The 11133-nt window shown below is 32.0% G+C and overlaps 1 protein-coding gene across 1 annotated transcript in view; it reads left to right on the top strand.

Annotated features, from left to right (window-relative positions):
- Positions 1-322: 322 nt before the first annotated feature.
- LOC143045191 (uncharacterized) overlaps positions 323-11133 on the top strand; it is a 33502-nt gene continuing 22691 nt past the window's right edge. The window contains exons 1-5 of the mRNA XM_076217530.1: positions 323-439; positions 5499-5565; positions 6268-6405; positions 7598-7744; positions 10790-10924. Of these exons, the coding sequence (XP_076073645.1) occupies positions 437-439; positions 5499-5565; positions 6268-6405; positions 7598-7744; positions 10790-10924 (490 nt within the window). The 5' untranslated portion in view covers positions 323-436. The remainder of the gene's footprint in view (positions 440-5498; positions 5566-6267; positions 6406-7597; positions 7745-10789; positions 10925-11133) is intronic.

The raw sequence follows: 11133 nt of genomic DNA, 5'->3' as shown, positions 1-11133 counted from the left end.
ATATATGACATTACGAAATCTGCAAATATTTGTATATGGAATTGCATTCATAACTTGTCTTTTATCACTAGCACCTAATCTGAGAGAAGACAATTTACACTGTTTTGTTATTGACAGTTAGATTATAAAACTGTGTACATTTTTGCTTTTATCTTAGTTTCATTATTTGTATCATATTCATAAAAAAAAAACGCACGGAAAACTATTCCTTGTGTCCTCATACAAGTAAACACCAAAATTTTGCAGATAACTTGCATTCATTGAATTTTCAAATAAAACTATTTTTTTTTCGAAATATACATTAAACTTACCGATTTTGCAATGTCACCTGTGTTATTTTTCTCTCACATGGAAACGGTTCGGATTACATTATCATATAAAAACAAAATATAATTTAACCATTTCAGATTGTGTGTTTGATGGTTGTCTCTGAACTATGGTAAGTGCAAATCTATTGCATAAATACTAAAATAATTAGAAAAAATAAATTAAGTAATATGAAATATTTTTGTTTGTTCGAAAAAATTATATCGATTTTAAGCGTGTAAATGATACATTACATGTTCCCCTTATGTTTATTCACGTCCTGGTTTTATAAAGTTTTTGTTCCTTTAAATTTTGTTACCTTCACTTTTTTTTATTAAACAAGAATTAGTTTTCGAAATGCGCATATGTTGCAGTCATCTCGACTCTTTTGAGTTGAATTATAAATATTTTGTTAGTAGTTTTATTAAAGGATTTACAGACTCATTCAGGATAATTTTGAAACTGACATTTTAATCTCCTTTATTCGTAAAGAATTTCAAAACTAGAAAGTTCACTGAAAAGATTCAAATTGAAAAAGCGGTAAATGGTTTTAAGAAGATCTATGTATTCATTTGAACATAAAAATGGTGAAGGTACCAGTAATTAAAAAAATAAATCGATATTTCAACTTATTTAAGGCATATTAATATTATTATGATGAAATAAATTCAACAACAGATAATATTTTTAATACCAGCTTCTTGTTCAAATTGTAGAGTCCTCGATAGCTTCTTTTGGCATGTGGTCCCCTTTCCCACCACCCACTGCCTCGTTAATAACAGAAGGCAAGCTTCGACACTGACAATCAGCGGTTTTATTCAATATGTTAACAAATATTGTTTTATTGTTGTCGGTAATTATAAAACCATTTATGGTAGATGGGGTGTCTAAATTATAATCCATAGAATCTTTTAATAATTTGCCAAAATGTAGTTCATATCCTGCTTGTTTAAAAACATTAATAAAAAGAATGGGTCACCGGACTTATTTTCACACTACAGGTTGTGCAAAATTGTCAAGATTTTGTATAGATTATGCATGGAAAACCCAATTTTCCGCCATAAAACGCAAACCACACCATAGAATTTTGAGATAAAATATGAGAAGATAGCTCCAATATTATGCTTTCAGATAAGAAAAAGAAAAAATGGGGTCACCGGACTCGTTTTCTTGCTATATGCAAAAATGGGTAAATTCCTAACACATTCTATTGTAAAAGTAACACTACCTGAATTATCTGCCCTTGCATTTGAGTTGCCTCCCCTTATTTGACAAAGTTGGAAAAAAATGAATCAACAAAAGAATTCTTTTTTTTTTAAATACAATCATAAATATGATCAAACATGGCATTTTCTATATTATAATGAAAATTCTTACACATGAATTACCTACTACTATAAAAATTTGCACATTTCATCAAAGATCTAGACCTTGTTTTCTAGTATTTCAAAATCCAAGATGGAGGAAGACACCCTATCTACCTTAAAAATGAATAAACTTTAGAAATATATAGATAAAATTAAAAGAAAATGGTAAATATACGGGTATATACATGAATTTGACGAACAAAACAAAGGCAACTAAACAAGAACAAAAAGCTTCAATAAAATATGTCACTATAAAGAAAAAAGAGATTTAAACATTTTTTTTAATTTATTGAATTTATTTTCGGTTATTTCTTTCAAAATCCATGATATGAAAATATTTTAAAACGGATAAAATAATCTTAGAAAAAATCAAAAGTTTTTTCAACCATAGAAAGTCAGTAATCAAACTTTTTAATACGAATAAATATAGAAATTTAAATAAGAAGCTATGGTATAATTGTCAACTATTCCCCTAAAGACATGAAGATAAATTTGACAAAACTGACGCTTTGACGAACGGGTGAAAAATATATATTGAAGTATTCCCACCTTTATACAATTGATAATAGCAATAACTTATTAACACATTACCTACATGAAATCATTTAATGTAGACGAAACGCGAGTCTAGCGTATTGAATTATAATAATTCTTGTACCGTCAATAACTATTTACAGCACTGGGTGGAAGCCACTCCTGGTGAATGTTTCGTCCCCGAGGGTATCACCAACCCATCAATTTTATGGTCATTTTTATAAATTTCCTGTTTACAAAACTTTGAATTTTCGAAAAACTAAGGATTTTCCTTTCCCAGGAATAGATTACATTAGTCGTATTTGGCACAACCTTTTGGAATTTTTGGTCCTCAATGATCTTTAACTTTGTACTTTTTTGGCTTTATAACTATTTTTATCTGATCGTCACTGATGAGTCTTATGTTGACGAAACGCGCGTCTGGCGTATTAAATTATAATCCTGGTACCATTGATAATTATTATTGATCATGAAGACATCTAACTAAGGTAAATGTATCTAAAACTTCGCCGTGTGTCATTTTTACAATGGAAAAAAGTACAACCTTTAAGAATATGAACACCTTCCATAAAATATTAAAACGAACTTCGACCAATACAAGTGCCGTTGAACACTTTACATGTAGCATGTGTTTATATCCTAGGTTATCAAGAAATTCTGCTGTTCAATCCATCAGTAATTTTGTGATGATAATCTATTCATTGATTGGTGATCCAAGACCAAGCGAGCAAATAGTCATCGCAAAATCATTTTGAAAGTTAAGTTCTTGATGGCGTCATAAGCCATGGTCGCATTTTACGTCACAATATCAAAATCATGAAAAGAAGTAAATGTGACGTCATGATTGAAAGTCGACCAAAAATTTTGCGAGGAATTTTTTTCATGAGAAACCATTTGTCTCGGTTGACCCATGAATTTATCCAATTGAATTACGACAAATGTTTGATTAATTTTCAGTCGCGCTGACTACATCAGAAAATAAAAGTCTTGTTTTGTGTACAAAAAAATATTAAAGAAGAAAATATTGTCCTGTCACAGAATAAAGTTGTCTTTCTGACACTGTTTTACATCTTTTCTTTTATCATATTGTATTCAAATAATGTCATAGATAAAATTTATTCGATCATTGTATGTTGACCTGTTGTTTTATATTCATTTTCATTGAGTAACTCCATTTCAACTGGTATTTTATATTGTGTCTTTTTATGTTGTAGTGTTACACTACTGTTTCTTTTAAGGGTAAAGGCAAGCGCTTGAAAAATAGTTTAACTCCATTGCATTTGTAAACAAATGTTCTCAATAAGGAACCTATTGTTCAATGATTGTTGTTTATTGATGCGGTGGAGAAGGGTTTCTCGTTTCTCATTTTTACAAAGATAGACCGTTGGTTTTGTAATTTGAGTTGTTTAACACTAGTCATTTGGTGATCCCTTAACGCTTGCTATTCGGTGTGAGCTAAGGTTGCACGTTGAAGGCCGTACCTTGACCTATAGTTGTATACTTTTACATGATTTGAATGGAGAGTTGTCTAATAGTCACTCATGCAACATCTTCTTATTTCTATTACTCATTTTCTTCATATGCAGAAGTTCGTAATATACTGCATAGTGAGATGTGAGAACTCTGTTGTCGAAAAGTATGTGTTCGTATTTAGATATGAAGAAATACCCGTCCAACATCTTATATCATAGATCACGTTTATTCGCTTAGTGTATTTTCACTTGTGTAATATGTCTGTTGGTTGAGTTCAGCCATTTCAATTGGTATTTTATAGTGTATCTTACTATATTGTGATGTTACACCATTGTTTCAGATAAGGGTGAATGTATGGTACTATAAAAACATTTAAACCCGCTGCAAATGTTTGCACCTGTCCTTAGTCAGGAATCTGATGTCCAGTAGCTGTCGTTTGTTAATGTGGTTCATAAGTGTTTATTTTATCCCGTTTTTTTTTATATAGATTTGACCGTTGGTTTCCCCGTTTGAATGTTATTACACTAGTAATGTGTAGGGACTTTGTAGCTTGTTGTTAGGTGTGAGCCAAAGATCCAAATTGAAGACCGTACTTTAACCTATAATGGTTTACTTTTATAAATCGTGACTTGGATTGCGAGTTGTCTAATTGGCACTCATACCATATATTCTTATGTCTATTTAATTATAAGACATAAACGGTCATATATATACTTGACGTGAAAAAATCATTTATAATAGCAAATCTAGACATTTTACTTTCGAAATCAAAAGACTTTTAAAAAGGCCATCAAATCGAACCTTCTGCTTTGTTGTAAGATATATCGACAATCCAGCTTTATATAAAAAACGACATATTCCCGTAAAAGGTTTGTGTCTTGATCTTCATCTGATGCACGCATGCATATCTTCAGTAGTTTTAACTCATATAAGTAATCATCAACCTTTAAAAACTGATCTCAGCTAATCCGAAAGAGTGAACTGAGCCTGCATCGCATGAGGCGTCCATGGTGTTGCTCGTGTTAGTATACATTAGGTCGTAAGTCTAATTTACATTAGGGGAAAGGGGACGAGATGGTACAAGTGGGATGTTTTCGTCTTCATCTGTAGTACAGATATTCCATAACGGTTAAATATCCGTGATGGGGTCGGTATAATTTAGGAAGGCATTTATGATAGAAAATGCAAGTTCTGGAATACCGTATCATCTGGGAGATATATGGTCCCAAATTGGGAAGGTAGAATGATCCTTTTTCTTGCAAAATTTATGTATATAATTTGTTTGTTAAAGAGTTTTACTTTATCTTTATCTCTACATATATAATTTATATCTGAGCGTAATAATATAAGTCTGTATTCGTTTTTTCTGCACAGCCTGAACAGACTACATATTCAGGTTAATCTTATCGAATTCGAATACACGTATAACGTATTTTCCAAATACATAGCATCGACTGAAACGAATATGTTTAACCTCTTCACATTCTGTATTCATGTGCCTATGACAAGTCATGAGCCTGTAATTCAGTGGTTGTCGTTTGTTGATGGGTAACAAATTAGTTTATTTATTTTTTTTAATATAAATTAGGCTGTTAGTTTTCTCGTTAGATTTGTTTTACATATGTCATTTTGGGGCCTTTTATAGCTGAATACGCGGTATGGATTTTTGACGTTGTTGCAGGCCGTACGTTGACCTATAGTTGTTAATTTCTTTGTCATTTGGTCTCTTCTGGAGAGTTGTCTCATTGGCAATCATAACACATTTTTTTTTATAAATCACTCAAAAAAACTTACGATACTTATAATTTCTTTTTACAGGACCTGTTAAATCGGTTTGTTGGCATCTGGATTGTTTGTGTCATTTATATTGCAGTAGGTGTTAAAGGTATGTATTGATCATTCATACAGAACAAATCCACAAGTCAGTGTGCAACGTATTGTTGTGTGTCCGAATTTCTTCAAAACATTATGTTTATCAAAAATTGCTAAGTTCATGAAATTGTGTTAAAGGTTATAGTTACAAAAAAGGTTGGATATATTTCACAAGACTTATGTATCGATATATATTAGTCTTCGTTTTGTTGCTAAACTTTGTAAACATGGTAATATAATATTTATTGGTTATTTGAAAGACTTACCGCACATGAAATGGAATAAATAAAACGATTTCACATCGATTTTAGGGGAAGTACCGGTAAAGTATACAAAATAACATCAATGAGAGAGAGAGAATAATTAAAATCGTCTGAAGTACTAACAAAGTTAGAAAAGGTGACAAGATGGTTTACCTCCACTGTCAGTTACATAGTATGTTAGTGACCTAATATGATATATACGGGGTCAGTACATTCCATATGGTGTGAGAGCGAAGCGATGATAATTACGTGCTTGACAATTTTAACTACCTTATTTTGCTTGAAGCGAAACAATTGTTATCGTGCATGATTTCAATCCCATTTTCAATGCGTTACACACGATAATAATAGTTAACACGCCCATGATGGTTGTTATATGCAAAATCTGACATTCAAAACTACAATTTATAATGATGTATAAACATTAAAAAAAAACATGATATTTTTTTCAGGAGCAAATTTCAATGAGACTTGTACAGCTAATGGAGATTGTGCAGAAAAAAATGCTGCCATATGTGATAGTGGTACTAAAAAATGTATATGTAGTGACAATTTTTTCCGAAAAACTGCTGCTACAGAATGTGCCGCACGTAAGACAGTTTTGTTAATTTATTTCGTTGGCTAGTTGTCTTGTTGACAGGTTTCTCTTACTGTTTCCCTTTATTCTTAAATCCTACTTGCACAATGCAAGTTATGTATAGGTCACTCATTGTACGTCTTTTAACGGTCAGCTAAACTTGAAACACATTGCCTTCTGCATCAAAATAACACGTTGTTCGATCTTTTAAGATCAATCATTATAGAAAATGATTCAATGATAAAAGACATCAGTATTATAACGCTGTTTAATAGTCATAATTGGATTAATCCAGAACAAATCCGGGTAACAAATTTAAACCGAGGGAAACACGCCAACTCCGAGAGATAAAAACAGTGCAACAAGCTCAACACTTAACTTCAACATAGGTAAACACCAACATACATAAAACGGAATTCAGATTTCAACTGGCATATTCCTGACTTAGTACAGGACATGTTAAGAAACGAAACCGGTTTCAAGACAAACCAAACCGGCGGCTTATATGGCAATTATAAAAATATCACTAACATGACAACACTACGTGACAGGATTACGGTTCAGAAATACACAAGAACACTCAACAACGAAATAAAAAACACAAAAATAAACAGTATATAATACATACATCATGTAAACCGTCGAATAACAAATATCACCTCCCCGGACTTTACGACAGCACATAATTTAAATAACGGTTAGAAAATTTAAAAAATGTATAGGGTGAGGGTTGAGATCTCACAAACATGTTTAACCCCGCTGCATTTTTGCGCCTGTCCCAAGTCAGGAGCCTCTGGCCTTTGTTAGTCTTGTATTATTTTAATTTTAGTTTCTTGTGTACAATTTTGAAATTAGTATGGCGTTCATTATCACTGGACTAGTATATATTTGTTTAGGGGCCAGCTGAAGGACGCCTCCGGGTGTGGGAGTTTCTCGCTACATTGAAGACTTGTTGGTGGCCCTCTGCTGTTGTTTTTTATTTGGTCGGGTTGTTGTCTCTTTGACACATTCCCCATTTCCATTCTCAATTTTATTTGAAATAATGTTAGAAAATAAACTTTGTATACATTGTAATGTTATAACCTTCTGAAAATACACAAGAGTACATGACACATAGATCATTTGATGGTGATGAGGTGTTTGTCCTAGTAAAATTGTATAGAATAATAATTTGTTTTTAATGATATTAATATTACAAAATACAGAAGTTACATTAAAGGCAACTTGCAGCGCCACAGAGACTACACCAGATCAATGTAGTATAGCAAACTCGGAATGTAGAGATGATTCAGGAACTGATAAATGTTTGTGTGAAACCACTCACCATGAGACCGGAGGCGCATGCGTACTCAGTAAGATTAGAAAAAGAAACATTTGTTAATTTAACTTAACACTTGCATGTTAATTGTAAAAGACTGCAATTATTTTCATCTGTACTAAGTCAGAAAATTGATGTTCAGTAGTTGTCGTTTCTTTATGTTGTTCATAAGTGTTTCTCGTTTGCTCGTTTTTTATACAGATTTGACGTTGTGTTTTCCCGTATTAATAGTTTTACTCTAGTAACTTTTTGGGACCTTTATAGTTGCTTTTCGGTGTACATGTGTGACAAGGTTCCGTGTTAAAGACCGTACCTTGACTTAATATGGTCTACTTTTATATATTTTGACTTGGATTGGTACTCATACCACACCTTCCTATATCTAACCAATTCCTATCGTTTTTAAAGTAAAAAAGATGTGGTATGATTGCAATGAGACAATTCTTCACAAGAGACTAACTGACACAAAAATAAGGACGTTTAGGTCACCGAACGGCCTTCAACAATGAGGGAAGCCCACACCTCATAGTCCGCTATAAAAGGCCTCGACATGACAAATGTAAAACAATTCAAAGGAGAAAACAAACGGCTTATTTTTGTGAAAACAAATTTAACAAAAAACAACAAATATGTTGCACATATCTTTTCGAAGAGGTGTAAATAAGTAAATTGTTTTATGGAACGAAATAATCTTTGAACTAGTAAACAGACCCAGATTAGATACGTGTCAAATACTCTTTGAACTTTTATGTTTGTATAAGCCGCATTTTTATGATTGCAATTTTGTTTTAATAGATAATTACAGTTACTAATTGTTTTATACATTGTTACGGCCAGAAATCGCCTTTGAATTGTAGCCAACATAAGACACAAATCAATTATAAAAAATTAACAAGATTTATTATACAAATGTTTACAAGAAGTATTTCACAAATATTACTGTCAACTTAACTGTCAAAATATGAGTCCAATCTTTTATCTTTATCTGTATCCGGATATCTTTCGGAATCCAATCTGAATATTACGGTCACAATCCAAAATGATGTTGTTTGTAGAATAAAAGTGTCAATCCAAATGCTATGAATATTAATGTCTATCGAATCGATGTCTAAGTCTAAATCCAAGAGTAAGTACTAGAGTGAGTTTAACTTTAGTGTCTGTATATATATATATTTGTCATGGAAGATTCTAGAACAGTCCATAATGGAACATCCTGGAAAGTTACAACAGAAGTTTCTAGTAAAATGTAGAAGTTTATATAATGCATCTTTTATTAGGATCATTCTGGAAAGTTCCAATCATTCTGTAATTGTTCCAGAGATTTCTAAACTGCACAATTCTAAAATTATTCTGTAAACAACTATCAGGCCACACAATACAAATCAGGCCAACATAAATAAATACAAGAATTACAATATCATTTATATAACATAATTACAATATCATAACAACATGTAAAGACTATGTTAAAGTTGGTAAAGTGTTTTCGAAATTATCTAAGAATATAATTGTCTATTAAAAAGTACCGAGATGAATACTTTTCATTTCTCTGAATTTTTTTTTGAAGTTGTAGAGTAAAACTAGGTAGTAGATATTTCACTCAAACACAACGATATTTACATAATTATATGATTTAACTTTGTATTGTTTATTTGTAAGACATACACGCAATTGAATACATAAACAAGTATCATATAGATGTTATGTTAAATTGATTTTTTATTTTTTTTTTTTGTAAATCACAACACGAGATGCTATTTTTTTTGTACACCATATACGGTATACTACTATTTTTTTGTACACCATATACGGTATATATATATAAGTACGTCTGAGTCAGTGACAACTCTACAACAGATTTATCCATCGGATCACCAGCAATGATGGTGATACATGGCTGTGTACATTATGTATATTCTACTCGTCTAAACATCAACCCAGATCTGTAAATTTGCTTTCGCAAATTTTTAGTTTTCCCTCGCCGGGATTCGAACCCATGCTACTGAGATATCGTGACACCAAATCGCCTGCACTTTAGCCGTCCCGCTAGACCACACGACCAACTGGGCTTCATACTTTCGATTCGATCTTTAAAAAAATCTCTTTTCGCGCGATCGTAAGCTACGTGTCTAATGCAGTCTCCAAAATGAAGTTTGTAGACTGCATTGTCATTTTTTCTGTTCTTGTTCCTATCTTTACCCCGTCGTTTTTCGCGAATCTTGACCTGTATCGCCATCTGCATTATACATGTATGCATCGTTCGTCATGCGAATCACATTTTAATTATTATGTCACAATAGAGAATAAGTTTTATCCGCCACATTCTGTATGTATATGTTCAAAGTTAGAAGCCAGTTTTATTTCGTTTTTTGCTGTATACCGGATTTGTTTTAAATGGTCATTGGTTTGTTTATAAATCAGGTCGCTAGTTTTGTCGCATTGATTGTTTAAATGTTTGTTATATCTTGGACTGTTAAAGTTTGTTATGAAATATGGGTATTGCTAAATGTTTATAAGCGTATGATGACCTACAATAACTACCTCTGGTGGAAAGGCATCTCATTGCCAGACATTGGATACCATAGTATGCACATGTTTTGTGTTTCGTCTGTTTGAATCAAAATGCCTCATCATTATCACGCTAATTTCGGTAAACCGGAATATTCAAACTACAATGCAATTTTAAGACTTAACAGCCAAATATGCTGTATCAAATTATTACTTAAGCACTTGCATCTATGTAATTCACCCTATATACACTTGGATTTATCATATCGTACTTTCAGCACTTGTATCTATTACGAGGTAATATTGAAGTACAAATGATCAATATGCTCAATTTTTAAGTTCGAAATTGATATTTAGAGTCATCGATGTTTAATAGATTGAATTGGGTGATTACATATATTTGACACATTTTTATAGATTTGTTTTTACATCAAATTGAAATAACAAACACAGACATAATACAATGTTATGATGGTTAAACGCCAATGTTGGTAACTACTTGCAAAATCTTCTATTCCAAACCACGAGTTATTATGACGTATAACTAAAACACCATTTTATTTCTTTTCAGATAAAGATTACGGTGACCAGTGTACAGGTTCCGAAGTAGGAAATTGTAAAAAAGCTACTCATATAATATGTGACACCACCTGTAAGTGTAGTCCCACTACTTTCCGAAAAACCACTCCTGCTGAATGTGCCACAAGTAAGAGTCGTTTGTCAAATTGTGTATTTTGTCGTCTGTTTTCCCCCTTTAACTATCGATAGTGTCAATATCGATACATGCAATCAAAAGTTACCAATATTAAAACTCAACGAACCCTCAAACGATAGTATATATAATAAATGTACATTTGAAAACGTTAAAGCTATAAAGTTATATGAAACTTCAAATTAATAAAAAAAAAACAGTTG

This window comes from Mytilus galloprovincialis, chromosome 9 (genome assembly GCF_965363235.1).
Source record: "Mytilus galloprovincialis chromosome 9, xbMytGall1.hap1.1, whole genome shotgun sequence".
Taxonomy (NCBI): Eukaryota; Metazoa; Mollusca; class Bivalvia; order Mytilida; family Mytilidae; genus Mytilus; species Mytilus galloprovincialis.
The sequence above is the reverse complement of the archived record's forward strand: the minus strand, read 5'-3'. Positions and strand labels throughout refer to the sequence as shown.